The sequence below is a fragment of the Haliaeetus leucocephalus genome, unplaced genomic scaffold, assembly GCF_000737465.1.
Source record: "Haliaeetus leucocephalus isolate CR32 unplaced genomic scaffold, Haliaeetus_leucocephalus-4.0 Scaffold2, whole genome shotgun sequence".
NCBI classification, from domain to species: domain Eukaryota; kingdom Metazoa; phylum Chordata; class Aves; order Accipitriformes; family Accipitridae; genus Haliaeetus; species Haliaeetus leucocephalus.
This window is the reverse complement of record NW_010972438.1, coordinates 8,490,415-8,513,115: the sequence shown is the minus strand read 5'-3', so window position 1 is coordinate 8,513,115 and position 22,701 is coordinate 8,490,415. Positions and strand designations below refer to the sequence as shown.

Sequence of the window (22,701 nt, the reverse complement as noted above, 5' to 3'; positions counted from 1 at the left end):
TTCTTAGGGCTTCAGTAAAATGCTGTGTAATTGCTATATTTGCCAAAGTGGAAAATGCAGTAAAAACATTTAATCAAGTCTTCAGCTGTTCCCTCCTTCATCTGATCAATCAGCAACTGCATGGTGAAACAAAGTTCATGCACTTATGCTCAGAACCCAAGGAGAGAGCTGTGCCTTTCAAACGTCTCATCAAAAAGCTGGGCTTTCAAAGCTGTATGTGCAAAAAATGTAAGTTACTTAATGTACAGAGCGGAGTCGGCAAGGAGTTTAAAAAATAGATAACCTTGCAGAAAATACTTTAGCAATGCTTCCCTCTGAACCTAAATGAAACAGTTCAGGTATCAGAATGTCCATTTGTTTTGCTTTATTTCGTATTAAAAGCTTTTTTGTATCTGAGGCAACATGAGCATGAACCTTATGGGACAGATTTTTGAAAGAAGTGTTTCTGTATGTAAATTTGATCATTTTATGTTTGGTTTGCTTGATTATGCATATGTTCTTTGCAGGCACAAATTTTTATGCCTGCACATATGGTTCATAAAATACTTGTGTTCTATTAATACTTAAGTGTTCATTACTTGAAATTTTGAAGAAAACCCTCCAGTATGTATATTTTACTAGAATCTCTTATTTTGGCTTAAAACTTGTGTAAACCAGAGCACTCTGAATATTATATGGTTTCAGTTATTTTGTTCATCTTGCATAGTACACAGTAAAAAATTTGCCAGTAGTTTAATATCATTTCAACATTGGTAAGTATACAAAGCCACATATGTGTTCATGAATGATATGCACTTGAGTGTTTCTGGAAAATAGTTTGGAAAAATATTGTGTAGAAAATATTTTAGTTGCAGAAAGCAAAGTCTGTGTGAAAGGTAAGTTTTGAGACATTAACTTAAATCACTTTTTTTTTTTAAACATTCTTATCAATTACAATACGGGACTACACGACTTAGAATTGATGGGAGCTTTACTTAACTAAGTTAGTTAAGATACCTTGTAGTGCTGTTTGTGCGGAAAGCTTGCTGCCTCAGGCTTACATCCAAGATCCTCCTTGCACCTGAAGATTACTTGTTCTTGACAACTAATATCAGCAACAGATCCAGCAGGATTCACCCGGTGTGCAGATTTCTTGGCAGAATTTTAGCTTTTTGGGCTGACTATAAGCCGTTGGTCTGGTTGTAACCAAGCTCAGCTTTCTATCTGAAATCTGCCCGGGTTTGGTGCAGGCTGTTTCATGTGGTCGTCAGTGCTGGTTAGTCGTCTTCCTTCTCCCTCTTCATGCCTCTCCCGCAAATCACAAGCTCTTAAAAATAGTAATTTGGGAGGTTTTGTCTGCTTTCAGATATTAAAATGACATTCGTGTTCTCCACAACCATAAAGGGTAAAACAATAGAAATATTTTTATTACTTTAACAGGATCTGACAGTACCCGGCGCAAGTGTTATAAGCAAATTAAGGGAGGTGGCACAAAACCTCTTTTCCTTTAAGATGTCAGCTAGCTTTAAGTTACTGCAGCTGTGTATTTTTTTTTTTCCTCCCCTTTTTGAAATTTTTTCAGATGCTGGTGAAGAGTTGTGTTATCTTAAAGAAAAGTTCTAAATAAAAGCATGCTTTTAGAGAAAGAGATCTACCAGTTAAGTTAAAACGAGGTTACTCGCGTATTTTTTTACCTTAGTATGATCAAGACTAATTCTTTTCTAATGAGAAGAGAAAACACTGCTGGTATGGAGCAAATGTATTCAAGATAGTTGTTGTGGACATTATTTGAACGTACTTGGTCCATGAAGTAAATAGTTCAAACAATCCAGATCTGGCGACATTTCAAAAAAATGGGATTTATTTACAATTTCCTTATATAGTACCTCCAGAACAGTTCCCTGATGTCTTAATGGAAAGCCTAGTGAATCAATAAAAGTTGGTACATTTACTTAGGGTGGATTTGGATCAGGCCCCAGTAAAAAGAAAAATAAATTCTGTGTTTGGGGAGTTGTAAAGATAATAGGGAGTTATATCTATTGTGAGTGTGAAGTTAATAGTCTAGCGCATCGTGTTTTTAATGCATCTAATATTAACTATAGTGATTAAAAATATTCTGGAGGTATAATCGGGTTGGTGGTGTGCTGAAGGCATGTTATGCTACGCTGTGGGGATCTTTGTAGTCAAAACATTTTACTGTTCATGTCGGACATCAGCATGAAATGTCCATTGTCAAATTACACTAAATGGCAAGCAGTACATACATGTTTGTGATAAATCAGACTCAGACTTTTAAAAATAATCTTAATAAGTAGATGTTTATGTTGGGAGTGGATACAGAAGAAGTGAGCATTAGCAGTGTTCTGGCTTAAAAAATATTTCTGCAGTACTCTGATGTATTCTTGTCACTTTTTTGACCAAGCTTTCTATTCTTTTGCCCTAACTCTGATAGAGTCTGTTCTTTGCCCTTTTACTTCTGCCCTTGCTAGATTTGCTTTCTCTTCCTCTGTTTCAGTTTTCACTCTCCTCCTTGTTTTTTTCAGTCGTGGTGAGCAGACTTCTGCAAAATGGGAAACTTTTGCTCTGGTGTCTGCAAACAGCCAGGATTAGGGCTCCTTTCACTGTCTTCCTCTAGACTTTGCTGTCCTGGAGAAGATCTTGACCTTACTTTTTTTGGTGATATTTCATTTCTAAAGGGATGTTGTCTTATTAGACACTAGGATAGATGGACTGGGACAACAAGACTTGCAGGAAATTTGATAAATGTTGGTGTTTTAAAAAAAACCAAAACAAACCTGTAAAAGTATGCAGCAGACCTGTGGTAGTCACTGAATCTAGTAGCTTGATAAACACAAACTGCCGACCTGTTCTCTAACTGTGGGTTTTTTAGCCTGTTTTATTTGTTCTGTTGTCTGTGATGTTAAGGAATAGAATTGAGAGGACACAGACACAGTTACTTTTAATGACCACAAGCATGAATTTCTGGAGTGTAATGGTCCTGAAAGAGAATGCTGGAAATCCTAAGGAATTAACTTATGTGCTTCTACATCCCTGCGGAGAAGAGGAGATGGCAGCTCAGTTTAAGAAAGTTTTTCAGAGTAGACGTGCTGAGCTCCATGTTACTTAATGTATGGTATGCCAGATTGTCCATTATTGTTTTTCCTTTTTTATTAGAAAAGATGCTATACTGGCCTTTTCCAAATAAGAAGCATTTTCCTTATTACATGCTCAACAAATAATGCAGTTAAGATATCTCAGAATTGCCTATGGCACGGGCTTGTTTTAGCCTTGGTAAAGAGTACAGCAGTATATAATTTAAAGTTACCTTTTTAAAAACACTGTAACCAAGTTACATTTGAAAGGAGAAGTGAATTCTAGAGGTCACAACCTTCAGAGGTTTCATATTATAGAGGTAAATGAAGTTGGTTTTCTTTATGGTGTTAATAGAATTAATGTAACTAGCAGCTCCTATAACTGTATTTCTATGTTGATACCATTTAAATAACTGCATTTATGGAAGAATAAATGGAAAGTTTGATGTCTTAGTTTAAATTTTTAGTTTGACCTTGAAAAACATTCCCAGATGGATAGAGTTAAATGAGCCCAGCTTTGAAAGAGGAACATATGAATCATGGTTGCTAGGCTCTTCCTTGAGAGGCACAGGCTTTACATTTACAGTGAAGCATTTCAAAAAGTGATCTTTAAACTCACAGGAACAGTGCAGTTGAAATGACACTGGTGAAATACTATAAATTTCATTAGACTTTTAAATAGAGAATTTGCATGTCATTAAATGGAAAAGGTATAAAGTATTAGACATTAGAATATCAACTGCAAGACTTGCGAACTTTCATAAGTGGTTGAGAGGGGAACAGAAAAATAGGCATCCATCTCCTACTCGTGGTACGTACTTCTTACATAAGTTTTGTTAAACTATTCTATATATTATTCTCTAACATTTGCGTGGTCTAACTTGTCATTCTCATACTAGTTACGGATAGGTGTTTGCCCCATTGGAACGCAGAAACAGAAATAAGATTTCCCTGAAACTTGCTCGTGCTCTGCTTGACTAAAATGACAGTGAAGCACATTTAAACACATGGGAGCTTACCTGCCTAAGACTGAGGTTGGGAAGTGTGGATTCAGGTCTCCTGCAGTTGTCTTAACTGATCTTGGTTGGGTCACACTCCTTGCAGTTTCAAACCCATTGTTAGAACTAATGTTCAGGTCTCTGAAGTATTGATACTACTTTTTGCCCACTGGTATCTAATCTGTGGCCCTTATGGGCTGGTCTCGTGTGTTCATGCAATGCTCAGCACAGGCAGGTTCCAGGGTTATTTGGGGCCCTATGGGTTTCTCTAACAAAAGGATTTGATTGTATCTATTTAAATAAATGCTCTGATAATAAAAAGCTATGGTTTATTTTACCCCATATGAGAAAACAAAAGGAGTTGCATTTAAGACTCTAACCTTCACTTGCTGGTTACGTTTAGATGCTGCTCTATTATCAGTACTGTAGGAGAGTGCTGCGGGGGTAGAAGATCTTTTACATTGATTTGTGTAATCTGGCTGAAGTCTTGTGTGTGACTTCCTTTGAAATCATGGTTGTGATTTTGGGTGTGCAGCAAATCGGTTGGGCTTGATGATCTTAAAGGTCTTTTCCAACCTAAATGATTCTGAGATAAATCCTTTTCTCTGTGTCAAGTGGTTTTACTCTTAGAATGTTTCTTTATGAGTTTGTCTGTTCCCTAGTATTTTGGCATTGCTTTCTGTCACTTGGAGCTTTGATTTTAAAACTCTGAAGATGTGCTTCACAGTGTAAAGGACACTTGTAAATCATTTGGATTTCTTGGGATCCCTCGACTGAAATAGGAAAACATCAATTTCTGCCACTTTGTTTCACTTGTTTAAAATCGCAGCTCTGTATTGCCAGCAAATATTCATATAAAGTGTACTTAAATGGAGTGAGCGTGATGTCTCAGACTAGTGTCAATGAGTGCTTTATCTTGCAAGAGACACAAAAGTAGGCAATCCTTTTCTCGTGTTAACGATTTACCCCCTGCATTCTGTACAAGCTGGTGTAAAGTCTGCAAATCCAGTGTTGTCTGAAAGGTACGGTTATGAGAACAGGTTACAGGGAGTGGATTTACAGTTTGTTAGACGTTATACAGTAGTAGCCTGTCTGTGTGCTATTAACAATGTAAATAGCAGGCAGTGCACACTGTTATTGTCCCATTCATCATGGTGTATTAGTAGTCAAATGGAAGTGACCCTGGAGTATTTGCTTGCCGTGTGGAAACCTTTTTACACAGGCATACCCGAAGAGCTCCTGCATGAAATATTAGCAATGACATTTAAGTTTATACCATTTTTTTTCTTACCTAGCTTGATATTGCATCACAAAAAGTATATACTGAAAAATAGAAGTTTATTATTCCTCTCTGATTCCCCCCAGCATATATTTACTAGTTTTGCCTATTTTGCAGTAAGTTAGGTGTGCCCGAGGTCTTAATACTTTTAAAAATAAATATCATATAAATAAATAAGCAAGACTTGCTACTTAATGCAGTGCAAATCAGATAATTTTATTTATTTATTTATTTAATGTAACCTCAGTTGTGGAGGTGCCTGTGACTTAGATAAGTGTAGCTCTGATCTATCACAGCCATGTCAGATGTCCATGGTCATTGTATTTGCATCCAACTGTAAATCCAGTTGCAGCTGTTATTGCAGGTATCATGCTTAATTTTAATGTAGCACTGATAAGGTTTTTGGAAAACCTGGGGTAGACCTTATTATTTTTTTTTTTTTTTAACGAAAAGTAATTAAATTGTTATGATGAAGATACTTACTACAAAGGGAGCCCTTAATTCTGGAAGCCATTTGGTGTGGATACATTCTTTTGTCTGGGAGGAGCAAAGTGGAGTCCGTGGGGCTCTACAGGGCTGACAGCGTCATTCTGCCAGCAGTTACCTTGCGTTATGGCACATTCACTCTTAAAGTGCAGCCCATTCAATTTATTTCATAATTGGTGTTCCATTAATGAACAAAAATGTGCATGTTGTTAAAAATACACATAGGCAAATTAGCAGCTTTAAAACAAAACTCTAGGGTCAGTTCTAGCACAGAGATAAATAAGTTTAATTTAATTTCTAAGTTAACTGTTAAGATAAATCTATTACTTGAGGTTTTGGGTTTTTTTTTTAAGAAAATAAGTTTTCTTATATCAGTTTTAAACCTTTAGTGTTATAGATCCCTTAGCCATATGTTTGGCAATAATGAATTTATACTATTATGTTTGCAGTTTCCTGTTTTTTGTCGTCTTATGACTGAATAACATTTTTAGTTATATAAATGTAATATACCTTGAAGTTGTGTAGTAAATGTTGTATTTAATGCTCCAGTAGTCTCTGAATGCAGTTTTAACTGTTAAACTCTCTTCTTAAGAAACTGTATTCTTAAAACCAAAATTGTAGAAACTAATTTTATTAGTAAAAGTCTGCAAGTATGTGTGTTATCTCTGAAATCCACACATGCTCTGACATACTGTTATCTCTATTTCTCTCTCTTAATATAGCTGTTACACAGATCTCTGGCAGCAGATGGCTGGACTATAATGCACTGTTAAACAAATAAAACCATTAGGCATGTAATACTGCCTGGTAAACGACTGTGTGTTTAAAATGGTTTAAAACAATTAAATAGAAAATAAAGTTCATTTTTAAATTGGAATAAAATCCAAACCCCTTTCAGAATACATAAAACATCCCCTCTTACATTGTGTTTGTCATTTGAAGTCAGTCTTTTTTTATTACATTCTTGCATCTGGTGTAAGTTAATCAGTCCTAAATCAGTTTTCTAATAGATGTTTTCTGCAAGTAATCGCTCCTTTTACATTTATCTTTGTAGGAAGATTTTTGCTTTTGTAATACTCCAGCACAAAATTATCTATTGCATTATATGCTCTTTTTTCCTCATTTTCAAATTTGATACAAATGTATTAAAATTATGTTTCAACACTAGTGTCATGGCTCTGTAATTAAACTGTTTTTCAATAATTGTCAGCAGCTGAGAGATGCCATTTTGTCTTTTTGTTTTTAGATATGCCAATATTTGGTCTTTGCCCGGCTCATGATGATTTCTATTTGGTGATGTGTAACCACTGTAATCAGGTCGTAAAACCACAGGCATTTCAATCACATTATGGTAAGTGCTTAACTATTTTTAATAATTAAGCGTGAGGTTAAATCAGGATTAAGCCTGGCAATTTTTTTAAAAATTGATGGTACATAGATCATTACATTATAAATAATGTCAAAGAACATAACCTGTGTTTAATCATTTTATATACATTGTAATGCAGTTACGTAAAGATCTTGTTCCTTTTAATTTTTTTAATGCCTTCTTGAAATGCTGCATACATACAGTTCAATTTTGAAATGACATATATAGTGTATTTCACAGACAGTATGTGTAGTGTGTTTGTGTGTGTCATTTCTCCTTGTGTATTTGTACAGATTATTTTTACGCGGGTTCTGTTACAGTGTGAACTTGAGCTAAAAGCTAAACGTACAAATTTTGTTGTAAAACGTAGTATGCTTCCAATGGCCAGTAAGCTTGCTTATTTATTTTCAGAAGTATCAGTTTGTGTTTGTTTTACTGGTCCGATGGTTTTGTATATAAACTGTGCTAGGAAGCTCTTGTTGTGTTGGTTGGTGTTAGCCAGTGTTTATAGAGGACTGAGAAAATGTGAAGTGCTACGTAAGTTCAAGTGCTCAGTTACTTCCTACAAACCTAACTGGGGGAGGTTGGCAGTTCTTTTCCACACTCCTCTCAAGACTAGAAATAAACCTCAAACAATTTCATGCCAATATTTGGATAGGAGGTTTTTGGAATTCAGCTTTTTGTTTCTTGAGAAATTCAGGAGATGTTTTCTGACCAAGTGCTAATAAAAAAAGATAGACTTTTGAACTATTCCTTCCTCCCTCTGTGTGTGTGTATTCGTACGCATTCCCTTTTTTCTAGGCCAGTGCACCTACTGATTGCCTTGGTGTTTAAAAGGATAGAAGATGCTGGATTTGGGTAGAGAGCCTCTTCTAGTGTTGAGAACAAGGGATAACGTGATAACTTTTCTTGCATCTTAAATAATCCAGCCCTTTGTCAAGAAAAGATATACTCACTTCTGCCGCTTCCTGGAGACTGGGAAAGGGTCTTCTTATGCTGTGCAGAGTGTGAACAACTTCTCCCTCTTTTCCACCTCTCACTTGTTTGTTTTTGTGCTATAATGCCTTATGGTTATACCTCTACCCTTGCTGCTGGATTTGTGTCTCACAGAGTGACTCAGAGAAGAATCTGAATAGGTTTCTTATGAGTTTGCTTGTTATTCTGTGGATGACAGTACTAATAAAATTTTTAAAAACCCCCACAGTTTTCTGGACATAAGTCTCCAGAGCTGTAGGGAGCCAGAAGAAGAAAAGGGCATCAGCTTTTCTTACTCTTTGTTGCTATAAGCCTTTGTATCAGCCAAAAGCAAGTCCACCCCTTGCCAGGGTGATTCCTCACCTGTCACTGAATATCAATTTGGGATGTCCAATAAGTTCTCCTAAAATATGATATTAAATTGATTCTGACAGTTAAAAATAAATTTATGGGGGAGGACTGGATGGTACCCAGTTCTGAGTGTTGGCATATTGAATCTTCCATCTTCAGGTCAGTAATATGGAACTGGCTCAGGTTGGTAGTGATGGAGAGCTGTGGATATCTGCAGACACTTTGGGCTGTCATTCTGAAATGAGAAGGTGATCTCCAAATACTGTCTGACAAACAGGTGTCTGTACTGTAGGAACCAGTATCCTAGTTGTTGGCATGACCACCTTATGGGCAGATTGAAGAAGCAGTTCAAGAACTGAATAGGTACGGCATTGCTCCTTGACCATGGACATGAAAACATGCGGTGTTGCAATGCTGCCTGTACCAGTGTTAAACTTGTTATGCAAAGTTAATTCAAACTCTTCTTTAAGCACTACTTGCAATTTAAAAGGGACACAGTGAAGAGGGAACTACAAAATGAAGGTATGGAAAATAAGTTAAAAAAATTAAAGAATAAATACTAACATAATGTTCCTGTTCTGTATCACATTTTAGGAGTGTGATCTCTAAACATGAATGAAACCTTCTCTAATGTAAACCTGACATCAGTGGCAGATTCATACTTCGAGAGAAATGTAGGAGGAGGGGATGGAAATGACAAGGTTATTCTTAGTATTTCTTAAGCCTATTCTGAACGATGAAGAGGCTTGGTGAGGGCTGCGGCGTGCAGAGGAAACAGGCGGGGTCATTCTGATGAGAAAAACAGGCTTGGGTGGGGTGAATGTCATTAAAGGACCTTAGTTTGCCAAACTAATAGCCTCAGAAAGGTAAGAAGGCTGACTTGGTGATTTTGTGTAGCGCAAGCTCTCATTGCTTTTTATCAGCCTTCACATTCTTGAAGTTCTTACGCAGTTATCCCTTGTTTTAGCAAATTGAATGTGAGAGCTGATAAATACGGCAGGTGATTGATTACCAGGCAATGATGTATTTTTTTTTTTTTAAACACAGTGTACTTCAGGAGAAGGAAATTGCTGAAGTCCTCAAAACACACGGTTCTTAAAACAACAAGTACACTATCATGATAACAAGAAAGTAAACCACTCTTTGGATTCATCGCAGTCAGTTTGCCCTGAATTAGGTCTTTTATTTGTGGCATTATTTCAGGGATTGATAAAGGAGAGATTATTTCAAGTTCTGAAAAACTGCAGTGCATCAATGAAGCTGTACCTTTTTGTGATGTTCTTAGGGTCTTTTAAAGTTATTTTTAATTGTTACCAGAGAAATAGTAATCTCTTAAAATATTCTACAACTCCTGGTGGTATGTGTCACTTGTACTTGGTGTTCTTTGAAATTTGTCATGTGGGATTTTGTTTTCTGAAGTAGTAGAATATGCTCTTTTAAAATGTCACTTTTGTTGAAGGAAGGCTAAACAAACTATTAGCTAAACCTAATGAGCTAATTAATTTCTTCCAAAGCATATTTGTGATAAACTACTTAACTAGGTAGGCTGAAAGTGCATTGCAGTACATATGCTGGCTTTTTTCCCTGGACCACAAGTAGTTAGAAATAATTAAATGTAACCTCATTCATCAGAATATTTGACCTTTTTAGTAAAATACTTTATTGATACAAATCACAGTTTTTTGTATGTAACTGATACTTTTATATTTCATGGGTTTGACCGGAAGAGATATTAATTCAAAATTAAATTCTACTTTTTGAGGCAAGCATGCATTTGGAGTATGAATTGCCATTTTAATAATTTATGCTGTACCGTTGGTATATATGCTGTCATTGATTTGCAAAATTTGGTGACGTAATTGGTATGCAAATCACAATGTGTAGGTTAGTTTTAAAAAGCAGTCTAATATAATGAGATACCTGAAGGCTGCTTGTGGTATTTTTTTCTAGCCTGTGTACAACAGCTGACTGTCAGTACACTCAAACGATTTTACCCTCTTGGCCTGGGGTGGCAGTGATGCTGGGGATCTGGCAGGGCAGGAGCAGGCCAGCCAGACGGGGAGGAATTGTTTCAAGACAAATCCTCTGTTCAGTCACATCTCAGCTGCTTCATTTGTGGGGCTGGACAAGTGATTTAAGTCCTTTATTGCTACTATTCTTCCTGCTGCTTTTTGTATGGTTACGCTTTCATGGTATCAGCATCTTCCTTGGATGGCTCAAGATCAACTCAGTGGTGAAAGATGGAAAAAAGGTATAATGTTCAGGCATTCAGTCTTGTGGGTGAAGCACCTGAGATTTCTCAGAATAGGTCATCATGATAAGCAAACGCAGTATTTTTCTCCAGCTGGTGTATTTCTCTATACTCTGGATGATCATGTGCCAGCCTCTCCAACTTCCGTGCCACATAGACCCTCTCTCTGTATTTAAATCAGGTGTATTTCTTATGGCCCTGCACAGTCTACTCTCAATATATAAATTCTTACAGTAGAAATGACTTTGCTGCCTGTCAAATTGCTAACTCTCAGGCTCCTCGAGACAGCGGGATGTGCCTGTGTCCCTTTTATTTCCTCTCTCTCCTTCCCACGAAAATGTGCTAGATACGGTTCTCGTGCTGAACCGAAAGGTTGCTCTTTGAGGAAGCCATCGCGACAGTTATTTCAGGTTGTTGGTAGAAACCCTGAAGTGACGTGGTTTTGGGGCCGTATGACCTTTCGTTGGTATTTCAGCCGTTCCACGGGTTTATCGCATCTGCCTGTGGTTATCAGCCTCCTGTCTGAGGAGAGCTGCTTCTCTGCACCATCTGGGCTGCTTTGTGGCTCAGAGAGAGGAGATAGCTCAGCAGTGTGGAAGTAGCATCAGTGTAGAGATGTGGGGTTTCTTCCTTCTAATTTTTCCTAGTTTTTTTGCAGAGTTGTTTGTTTCCTCTGTGCCTTGGTTTCCATAAATACAAAGTGAGGTTAAACTCTCAGCAATAATAACGAAGGCTACCTGCAAAACTTAAACTGAGAGTGCCTGTGAGTCATGTAGTGATTGTGAAAACCATTAATACAGTATGTATTGGAAAGAGACGATGATAGCGCGTTGGGCTGTTGAGTCATTAAAAAGCTATGTCTAGTGTTTTGATTAACTTCCATGGGTTTGGCATGCAGTGGCAAAGGTGAGCAGCTACTGTCAGCTTTGCTTGCTGCTGCTCTGTGTGCTGGCGGGGAATTGCTTAAGCATTTCAGTTTCCGATCAGCGTATGTTTAAACCTGAAGCCTAGGATTCGGAAATGGGATAATAATACAGATTTGCCCACCTTTTGTGATTTCCAGGGAGTTGTGAGATTGGAATAGAGAAGGTCATCACACGACCTTATACTCAGCCTAGAGAGACTCAGAGGGGCAGATCCTGGCAGTAGAGAAGAGATGTTCACTTGTGTTACTTGGGTCCATCCTGCAAGTCAATGTAAGGTCTATTGTGAGTCTCCTTCATCTAATTGTATAACCATACTCCTTCCTCTCTCAGCCGGTTCTCACACCCACCTTTAGTTAGCAGGTTTACTCCTTTGGCTAGTCATAAGGGGATTTTTTGATGTTGGCGTTAAGTGCTTGGATTTGGAAAAAACGTGATATTTGTTGTGATTTTAATTGGGATAAATGATCCGATAACTATGCCTGCCAATATGCTGTTGTATTTTGGATGTTATATCATATGTAATTTAAGTATTACAGTCCCTGCAGTGTTACATATTTGAGTTCTTCTGACATATTGTGAATTGAATATAAATTTGTCCTATCCTCTTCTGTTACCTTGAAATTGGCAGCAGCTAATTGTTCTGAAAAATCTAATGTCAGTACTTAATATTTTAAAGTTTTATTTTTCGAAGTTGTGCAGATGTTGCTTGTTTAGGATAGATTAGAAAGAGTGTTTAGCATGGGTTACAAAGTCAAAGTTAAAGTGTCTGTACAAGGCAGCATTTGAAGCAGAGAGGAAAAGAAAGGAACGTACTGAATCCTGTTCCAAAGCCATTGGACCTGAGGATTGGGGGGTTTGTTGTTGGGTGGGTTGTTTTGTTTGGGGGAGGGGGTATTGTCTGGTTTTGGGGGTTATTTGTTTGTTTCCCCCCCCCCAGGAGATTGCCTGAGCTCATCCACGTTTTGGAGGTATAAGCCTTCATTATGGCCTGCATACTTCTGGCAGCAAGCAATTTGTTTCAGTAATTAAGTGTCCACTGTTCACTGATGTCTTTTTAAAGCAGTATGAAAACATTTTATATAAATCGTAAGAATTTTCTTGGGTATCAGTAATCTTCTGTAGTAGTCTAATAACCAAAATAAAACTTGAATATTATGCGGTGTGTCACAGATGTGCTGGAGTAATCTGCCAAGCATATTGCCAAATGTGCACAGGTGGCATTTGGCATATTATGGCTCGAGTTAATGTATATGATTTAACAAATTATCATTGGCAGCTTCAGCAGCTTCTGTTTAAATACATAGTCCTCTCACAGTAGTTCGCACAGTCCAGGTTCCAGCAGTTGGATATTAATCTCCGGGTCCAGCAACAACTAGTTTAATTTCTTGGCAGAGATTTGTGAAATTCTGTAGCTTTTGCAAGAATCAACTTGGCATATTCCCAAAAGGGAATGGGCTCAGAGGTCAGCACAGGATTCATTTCAGAAAAAAATGTTTCAGCTGATTATTTAGTTATTTTTAAATAATGCATAATTAAATATGAAAGTATTACCACCTGGAAAGAAACTCTGTAAATATATTTCGGGCTTTGAAATGTGTACCCCAAAGCCATTAGCTGAATACCAGATGTGCCATGCAGATTTTAAGGAGCGATGAAGTTAGGTGCTGTGGTTAATTGTAACGTCACAAACGGTTCATGTGCAGAAGGTTATTTTTGTAAGCGTAATGGCTGTGGTCTTTGTTTATTACATGAAAGCATAGGGACTCTGTTTGAAAAGTTGATGGCAGTTTTCTAGTAAAACGTCCTCCTTTTTTGTGGGTACATTGGATTTGTCAATCTCTGGTTGAAGACTTAAAGCAATTTTAAGTATTAGCGAACAAAAAATGTCATATTCAGCTTCAGATTTAAAAAAGAAATTGATTGTTCAGTTTACCACTTACCATGTAACTCATGTTATTCTACCTACAGCACTGTGTGTGCTAAAATATTACAACCTTACAAGTGCTGTGGTGTACTTCTGGCTTTTCGTACCTTTGGTTAGTGTGAATCAAATTTCATACTGTTTTGCCGTAGCAGAAGACCTACAAGCAGAAATCCTTGTGGTTTATTACTGGCAGAATATCTTCTTATTCTATTTCTAAAGTGTTAAAGTATTTAAAACAAGTCTAACATACAAAATGATACAAGGGTTCCGTGAAAACCCTGTTCCTTTGTAGTGATCTCCTTGCTAGGTACTTGGAGACTGGGAATGACTGCTCCCTTTTCAAGGTAAACATTGACAGGGGAAGAACAAGTGGAAAGAAAGAAAAACAAAGATATTTATCTTTGTGGGAAAAGAGGAATCAGTGCTGCGTTCACTGTGGCTTACAGAAATAGTTGTTCAGCAAGAGGGAGAAAGTTAGTATGTTGATGAATGGACTGAAGTAAGATCTGAAGAGAACAAATAGTTCTAATAAAAAGTAGCTGTTGAGTGTATTTGGAAGAAGCTAGCTGGGTTAGTTGCATCAGGTCTACAATTAAAAGTGATTGACAATGGGAGAGTTAAGCGGTCTAGAAGTCAATGTTAAGTTTCACCATTCAGAACTCATTTTGAATGATCAAATGGCACGTGGAGCAGAACACAGCTCTCAACCATCGTTTCAGATTTTGTGCAGGTTCAGGGAAGGCCGTTCTGCATCAGCTTACATGCTCCACATCCTTGGAAGGTTTCCTTCACAGTTAAAAGGGCTCTTTCTAATGCCTAAGCCACTCCTTCAAGCTGGAGCTCAGCCAGAGGAGGTGGCACACATCGGGAGGGCAGGCCATGGGCACGCAGGGTTTGGCACGCAGCCCTAAGCTGAGTGCAGAAGAATGAAGCTGCAACCTGTTTAAGAGCTGGGGAGGTGGAAGAAGCCTGAACCGGAGTAAAAAAGGGCAGGATTTCTGCCATTGAGGAGGAGAGTTGGGAATGTGTCGGAGCCATCGAGGTGTGAACTTGGGTGTTGGAAAGTGGGGTTTAGAAGTGGTTTCATTTCAAAAGCTAACCATATGCAAATCAATTATTTATAAGGACTTCCTCATTTATTTTGGGGGGAGAAGTATGTGTTCTGATGAACTGTATAGATTATTCCAAGAACTGCAAACCTCAGATGAACACCACAGCACTTCATTATTCCAGGGAGAAGTATTCTGGGAAGCTTGTAAAACAATGTTGAGTATTGAACTGTCACGAAGAAAATAGTTTGGGTTGGTTTTTGTTGCTTTTTTTTTTTTTTTCTTTTTCATGGAAGCACATAGTTTCAAGTTGCACAGACTGTACCCTCTCATCCCACCAGCCAACTCGAACTGCCGCATTTGGAAGAGAGAGGATTTGCACACAGTCTCTTTTTCTCTGCAAGCACAGCTATAAAGGTCAGGTAGGAAATCTCATCAGTAACCATCGGTTACATTAATTTTTTTTGCCAAGATACCACAGCTCCCACCACAGAGCTGTGCAGCACCTGGCTGGGGCAGCAGTGGCCAGCTAGCGCAGGCAGGAGGGTGTCAGCTTTGGCAGGGCTGGTTCAGCACAGCTAGAATTAAGTGGTTTGCAGTCTTGGTGGGTGTGTGTCCGAGGAGGGGAAAGAGAGGATGCGGGGGAGTAGCTAAAAAGGGAAATGTAAAATGAAGAACTTAAGTAAAATACATATAAAAAGAAATAGATGAAGACAATAAGGAGGAAGCTAAATAGGAATGTAGGAGAAAATGACCTTGTAGGGGGGAGAATGAAGTAGGTACGGTGCTGGTTTTATTACTCTGTACAGAGGGGGGAAAAGTGGAAGAAAGGAGGAGACATTTAACAGGGCAAAACAGACAAAAGCTTTTTCACTAATTCTTCCTCTTAGTGTTTTGGCTGCAATGCTGCTAGTGTGGTTTGTGTAACAACATGACATTCCTGGATTTTGCACATTTTGGTGGAGGGTGGGGGCAACAGCAGTGTGTCCTACTTGAGACACCTCTCCTGGCTTTATCGGGCACTGACCATCAAGGAAAGAGATGAATATGTGCATGCATGTGCACTTATTAGTAGGTCATCTTATTTTGTTTTCTTATACATCCCTTTTACTGTTTCTTGCTAGACTTCTTACATTTCTTTAAAATTCTCATTTTCTGTACTCTAAATAGTATTTTTTTAGAGAGTAGGATGTACGTGTAGCTTTTAGCAGCCTTTGCAGTAAGAGGAATGCCCACCAGTTCTCTACAAGTGGAGAAAAAAGGAGGTAGTGTACTAGACAGAAGAAAGTTATCCATGCTGGACCTACATAAAAGCAGTGTTTTGTAGGAACTTCTTCATCTGCTGCCTCAGGAAAGGTAGGCAGCATTATGAAAGCTATATTCTCACCTAGAGCAATAGTGCACCAAATGGTAACCAGGTGTGTGTGTGTTGTGCTTTTGGAAAAACTTGAGACATTATTCTTACGCCAAATTAAAAGAAATCAATAACATTTTGTTTTTAGGCACAGCTACAAAGTAGCTGATACCTAGTTTACTTGGCATTATGTCAAGTAATTTTCACCTGTTACTTATTTACTCATTTTTGCTCAACAGTTTGCTGGCTTTTTAGAAACAAACTTGCAGGCATTGACATGATACTGCTTTGGTTTTTTTTTTTTCTTCCATGCAATATGATACTCTTAAAATCTAAGGTGATACACATAAAGTCTAGAAACGTGTGTTTTTTAAGATATTGCCAGAAGAGGGAGTGTATAACACTTTGTATACAATGAAACCTGTAAGTTTACTGATGAATAGCAATCAATAACCACGTGATTTACATAATAAGTTAAGAAAAAAATTCCAGGCTGAAATTCACTTTCAAAAGAGCACAATTAATGCCAGCTTTTTAAGCTCCTCATTAGGCTTAATTCAGTTTAGCACTAAATAATTATGTCCAAGTAATGTAAATGGCCTTGAAGTCAATTCATATTCCTAAATGTTCTGTTGTGTCTACCCATAAGAAAGATTCAAACAGCTTTCCAATAGCAGTCTTGGATTAGCTCTTGCAGTACCCAGCTCTGTAAGAGCTCCATAACAGTGTGAAACTGGAAAACAGTTACAAATATATTTTAAAAATGTAGAAAATAACAAATAGATAAATATGATAAGAAATTTTACATAAGTCTGTGATACTATTATTGACTAAATAGGCCATCATCAGCTATCTTGGGCACTAACATCCAAAATACTTCCAAACCCTATTATCTGCTATTGATGAAACAAAACCATAAAGTAGTGTTTGTATAGAAAATCAATATTTTTACTCTATAATTTATGTAGATGTTCCTCCAGTTTGTCATGCAGCAGGGCAACAGGTTAATTCTTTGAACAACAGCAAAGTGATGTAGGAGAAAAAGCCATCAGTGTGTCTAATATGTAAACTCCAGATAAACTTTGCCTATTCTGCTGCCTCATACAAGTTCTGCAACGTCTGAGAGCACTGCTGGCTGCCAAGATTGCAATTACATTTTGTTTCCCCAGGTTGTATTAGAGAAAGAAGAGCCATCATCAAGAGATTCTTGTTCTCTTTTCTGTCCTCTGTTCCCCAGATAATGAGTTGCCCATGTTGGTATGAAACTCTCACTCTTTACGCTGCTTTGTAAAGGATGCAATTAGACCAGGCTCCTGGAGAGTTGAAGCAGTTCCTACATAACTGAGTTTTTCCTCATTGTTTGGCAAGGTTGTCAGAAAATCTTTAACTTACAATTCTATATAGAGTAGCTTTTTGAAAGGAGGCCTCTTCTTTTAGCCTGATCACCTTCTTATGTTTTTTACCCCATAAGATTTTCTTCCTCCACTAGGCAGAAGTATTGTGCCATGTCCTCTATGTGTGACCCTGCTGGCTGCAAAGAACCTGTTTGTCGTGTCTGGCGGTAGGAAAAGCCCTAGTTTCTGTGGTGCGTTGCAGCTAATTCTGTGGGTTAGGTGGAAGGTGTACCCCTTTCAGTGTGCCCTTCTACCTTTGAGCCTGAAATTTTCAGATGTTTGTGGATTATTTCCAGAGCTGGACTTGAGCTGATCAGAAGTTTTGTGTGTTATACTTTGATAGTTTTAAGAGCTGTTCATTACTGTCCATAGATAATCATATGGAATTCATGGCTCCTCTCCTTGCTAAGAGGAAAATTGGCTGTGTCTCCTTTGTTACTATGTGGCTGAAGTCTTCATTTGAGTGTGTAGGCTAAGTATTTTGATGTTCTGCTGTGTTAGGGTAGACTTAGTGAAGTAATTGTTTTCTTTTTTTTTTTTTTTTTTTCACTTTTCTAGATCATAATGAGAAGCCTTACAGTACTTTGTAAGGCTCTGACCCTTCTCATCATTGGCATGGGCCTAGCTAGCACTCATTTTCTTCAGTTTCATTTTGGCTTACAGCCTCTGACAAGCCACATGTAACCATGTATATGCCTGGAAGCATGCCATGTTGGCCCTCTCCTGGCCTCTAAGGTCAAAGGAAAGGTTTTTAAACTGCTACAGTTCAGTCCCTTCCCCGTTATAGTGCCAGGTACTCTTTGACCAAAGGTCATCATGTGGGTCACAAAGCTATCCACCAGCCAGCTTCTAAAAATACCTGTGACTGCTTTGATAGCTATAGAAATGATACAAACTTATATATGTGTGTCATATTGCAAGACTTGATGCTCACATCTTGATTGTCATGCATTGAGAATGACAGCTAGTGTCACTTAAATTTGGTAGTGACCAGTTCCTTTCTCAGCCCAGCCCCCCATAGGATCAGTCAGTGTTCAGAATGAGGATGAGTACTGACCTTTAGAACCATACCTATCACCTTTGTGATCACAAGAATGTACCCAGGGAGGCTGGAGGCTTGGCAGATAGTTAGGACGTGCTGAAAGCCCTGATGAGCTCCTGGGCTGCTTGCTGTTTCCTCTGCCCTCCTACAGTTGTCCAGGTGGCAGTGGTCCACAATAGCTGTGGCTGCACGCTTGAAATCTAATGTACTTAAACGTCTTTCTGTTTTTAAGTCCCTGAAAATGGCATAAGTCTATATAGACACCTTTGCACTCTGTGTGTACACATGTGCTATATGGGTAGCAGTTATATTTTGTATTTCTGGTATAAACAAGCACATTGTGTAAGTGGAGTTGATACTAAGGCATAAAATGCAGTCACTTGAATGTGCACCAACAAGCCTGTCAAGTTGTTCCTCTGTACTCAGTCATCCATTTTATTTTGGGCTTGCTCCACTTTTCTGAAACCAGAGGAACTTCTAAGCATGCCTGCTTGGAAAAGAAAACACCAAAACCAGATGTCTTGCCTGATACATTTGTGTTTTCTCTAACACATAAGACACTCTCCAAAGCGGCAGCTGCTAGAGAAAAAAATCCACTGATTTTGAAATCCATTGCCCTGTGGTTCTGGAGGTTCGGGGAATTTAATTCATGATGGTACTTCAGAGCACTCGTTTCCAGCTTCGGTAAAAAAGACACCCAAGGCCTTAAATACAAGTCAGTAGCACTACTTTTTATACGATTTTGCTGCTCCCTTCACTAAGGCTGGTTTCATGGTGTCACATAGCACATTGCAGGGTTCTTTCTGTGCACCCCCCATAGCAGCAAAGTCGGTTTTCCAAGTAACCACACTGGAGTTCTCAATTGATCAGCTTTGAGAAGTTTGGTGTTGACTCAAAGCCCGTCATTCTCTTCCTTCCAGGAAGAATAATAATAGTAGCCAGTAACCAAACAATCCCTTTAAAGCATAATATTTACAACAAAACCATCTTAGACAGTACTAAATGTAAACATAAGCAGGCTGCAGTGTAAGCAAGCCCAGCTTATGCAGTGTTGATATCAATCAGATGAAATTCCGTGGAAGTCTAAATTTTCTTACGTACCCCTCAAAACTTCTAGGAAGTGGCAGACTAATCATTACTGCAGCTCACAACCCCATTCTTTGTCATGCCCAGTTGCTTAGGCCTCCAGCCTGTTCCCTGGGATCAAGTCACACTTTAATTCTTGCTAGTCCTCGCTCTGTTAATTGCTAGCTTTGGCACAAGAAGGCATGTGGTTTGTGAGACTGTCAGGTCTTTGGACGGATGGGTTTGCTCTTTGTTACAGAGAGAGCAGATGGTGCGAAGGCTTGAACTGAGCGGTCAGGATTGGGGGAGAGGGCAGGAACGCTTTTTGCTGTGGCAGTATTAGCTCGTACCAGCCAGCTTGAAGTGATTGTGAAATTGGTGCCTGAGATTGCTGAATTTTGAGAAAGGATAAATGAGTTATTTCGTGTGCAGTGGAGATAATGAAGCCTGGTCGTCTGTGGCTTTGTCCTGTGTGTTTTGCCATCTCTCTCCCTCCTGTTGCAACACCTCCTGCTCTGTGCACATACATAGCTTCAGGTTTCGTGTCACGTTTTGCTTTTTTTAATTTGCCTTCTAGTTTAATAAGACATACGCATCTCACAGCTAGGCTGGAATGTGCACTTGATGATTGGCCAATGAAGATCTTCCTGCCTTCCTTCTGTAAGAGCACTGAGAGGTCCCACCTTTGCTGTCTGAATCCTGATTTTAAGGCTAATGATAAACCCCAGTATCTTTAGAACCTTTCTCAGCAGGGGGGTGGGAGGGCACACCATCTCAAATGCAGCTCTTCAATTTTCTTAAAATTAACCTAACTTCAAAATACAGAAGTTCTGAACTAATACTAAAATTCAGACAAGTGGAAGGAGACATGGTAGAACTGCATTTATCTCACTTCACAAAACCAGACAAGAAAGTATAATGTAAGTAAAAGATTAAAAATTCTCTAGCCAATCTTAAAAACAATTTTCTTGGCAATGCAAAATATGCGGAATACTTCAGGTTGTACAATGATCCCCCCCCCATTTCTTAACATTCTGCAATACTCATTCTTACTAGGGAGCTACTGTATGTGTGTGCATAGTGGTAGCATCACAAATGGTGTAAGTATCTTTTCATGTTACGTGTGTTCAGTGAGGAAACAAAGAAAGGACAGGGTTGATGCTGTTCTTTATGTTATCTTGAGTAGCAGGAAGCAAACTTTCTTCCATTGCAATGGTTTCAACACAATTCAAGGTGTCTGTCTTGGATGATCTGACGACACCAAAGACCTGGAAATGAGGTTCTCTGCAGTGATTCACATTGAACTGCTTCTCTCCCTTCTTCCCTGCCTGCGCTGTCCTTCTGATGTTAGAGCAGGAGTGTCGTCACTCCAGCCTCATTCCCTGGGAGCAAGCAGTGTGCGCAGGTGTATGTCGCTTTGTGTATGTATCTGCACGAAGTATTATCACAGCTTGCAAGGCTAATTTTAGGCCTCTGAACTCTGGTATTAACTGATGGTATAAGTGTTTATATTGAATCTAACGATGTTAGTGTTTTGGGGATTATTTTTTTTTTTAAATGACTTTAAGTAGTGCTGATAGAAAATAAAACTTAAAACCTCTTGTGATATTTAGTCCCAGGAAAAGAATTTCATCATTTCATTGCCTTATATAATGGGTTGTTTTTACTGTATTAAGTAAAATTACTTCTGTATTTGTCAGAGTACACTTGCAGCATGTGATTTAACTGTGGCACATGCACAATCCCTTTCAAGGTGAAACCCCATGAATATTGACTGTATAAAGCTACTTAGAAGCCTTTAGTCACTGGAAAATAGTAAATAAAAACAAATGCACAGATTGAGACAGTTGGCATATATGCTACTACTATAACATAAGCAAGCATAAAATCCCATTGCATTCTCTCTCTGCCATTGTGTGCCTTCCCGTGGGCTGTTGTCATTTTCTCCCTGTGTGAATGTACCGTCATGCCTCTCCTTTCCATTCCAGCTCCTGCCTTGATGCCCAGCTGCTGGGGTTTCTTACTGGTTGGGTTCTTTGTCCTCACTCTTACTCAGAAGGAAGACAGCTTTCTGTATTGTTCCATGTGGGAACTGAAGTGCCTGGTCTTGGTCAGTTTATTTACGGAACAAGCAACAAAACAGAAGTTACTTGCCCTCTTGGTCCTAGAATGAGAGTAGGCCAAATCAAAGACTAAAGGAGGATAAATTCTAGTTTTTAAGACAACAAATACATCAGTGCTCGTTCCCCACATAGTAGTTTAAAGTCAAGAATTTTGTGAACCACTAAAATCTGTTGGAGACTTACCCAGTTTTAATTATGGGTGTCAAGTAGAAGAGCGTACAGTAGAAACAACTCCTCCAAAAACATGTATGCCTCTGGTACTAATTTTAGCGATGGAAGGAGATGTGTTTTAAAAACAGCATAATCCAAGGAAATGTCTTTGTATTCCTGAGTTGTCCGTAAGAATTAATGGGTAGGTGACTTGAGCTGTCAACTTCTCTTGAAATTCAGAGCAAGAGCTGGTTGCTGTTTCATACTCTGAGTGCATAGACATGGGAAGGTTAGTATTTAGCAGTTGTGGTTTAGGATTTAGTATTCATTTTTAAGCTTGTTAGTGGAAACAGTAGTCTCCTGGTTTCTGTATGTTACTTGAAAAAAACAACCCAAACAAAACCCAGTCTGGTGAAATGGTGCTCCCTGCATCTGTTTAACCCTTCTTAATGAAAAGAAAGTAATATGTTAGCACATCGATACTAATACACAAAGGCATTTGTACAAGCCAACTGCCTTTCCTCTTGGCAAACTGTTTATTTTAGTGGAAAAAGTGATTTGCTTGGTTTTAAAGATGGATTGGGGAGTAATTCGATAAGTGAGGAAAGACCAGAAATTTCAGCTTTGATTATGGTAATTTAAAACGAGCAAAAGCCACAAGCTGTTTCTTCCTGTTCTTTTTTTATCAGCAGATACACTGTAATTCTTATGCGTGATTACTTAGGAAATGGTCCAGAAATTGGTAATTTGGTAAAAATTAGATTTTTAGTATCCATGCGCTGACTTTGGGTGGAAATCAGACCTTGACGTTCAGACCTCAGAGTCTGGAAATGTAGGATGTCGAGACCTACCTGGAAGTTCAGAACAGTAAATACCAGAGTGAATTTTTGCTGC

General features: G+C 38.5%; 1 protein-coding gene across 3 annotated transcripts in view; it reads left to right on the top strand.

Annotated features, from left to right (window-relative positions):
• ATXN7 (ataxin 7) overlaps positions 1-22,701 on the top strand; it is a 59,264-nt gene that overhangs the window by 15,883 nt on the left and 20,680 nt on the right. Inside the window, exons 1-2 of one of the 3 annotated variants that reach the window (XM_010570945.1) lie at positions 6,603-6,641; positions 7,081-7,185. The exons of 1 other annotated variant lie outside the window; for it this stretch is intronic. In XM_010570945.1, the coding sequence (XP_010569247.1) occupies positions 7,083-7,185 (103 nt within the window). In that variant the 5' untranslated portion in view covers positions 6,603-6,641; positions 7,081-7,082. Of the gene's footprint in view, positions 1-6,602; positions 6,642-7,080; positions 7,186-22,701 lie in introns of those variants that run through there. One more of the 3 variants, XM_010570936.1, reaches the window with a different exon arrangement.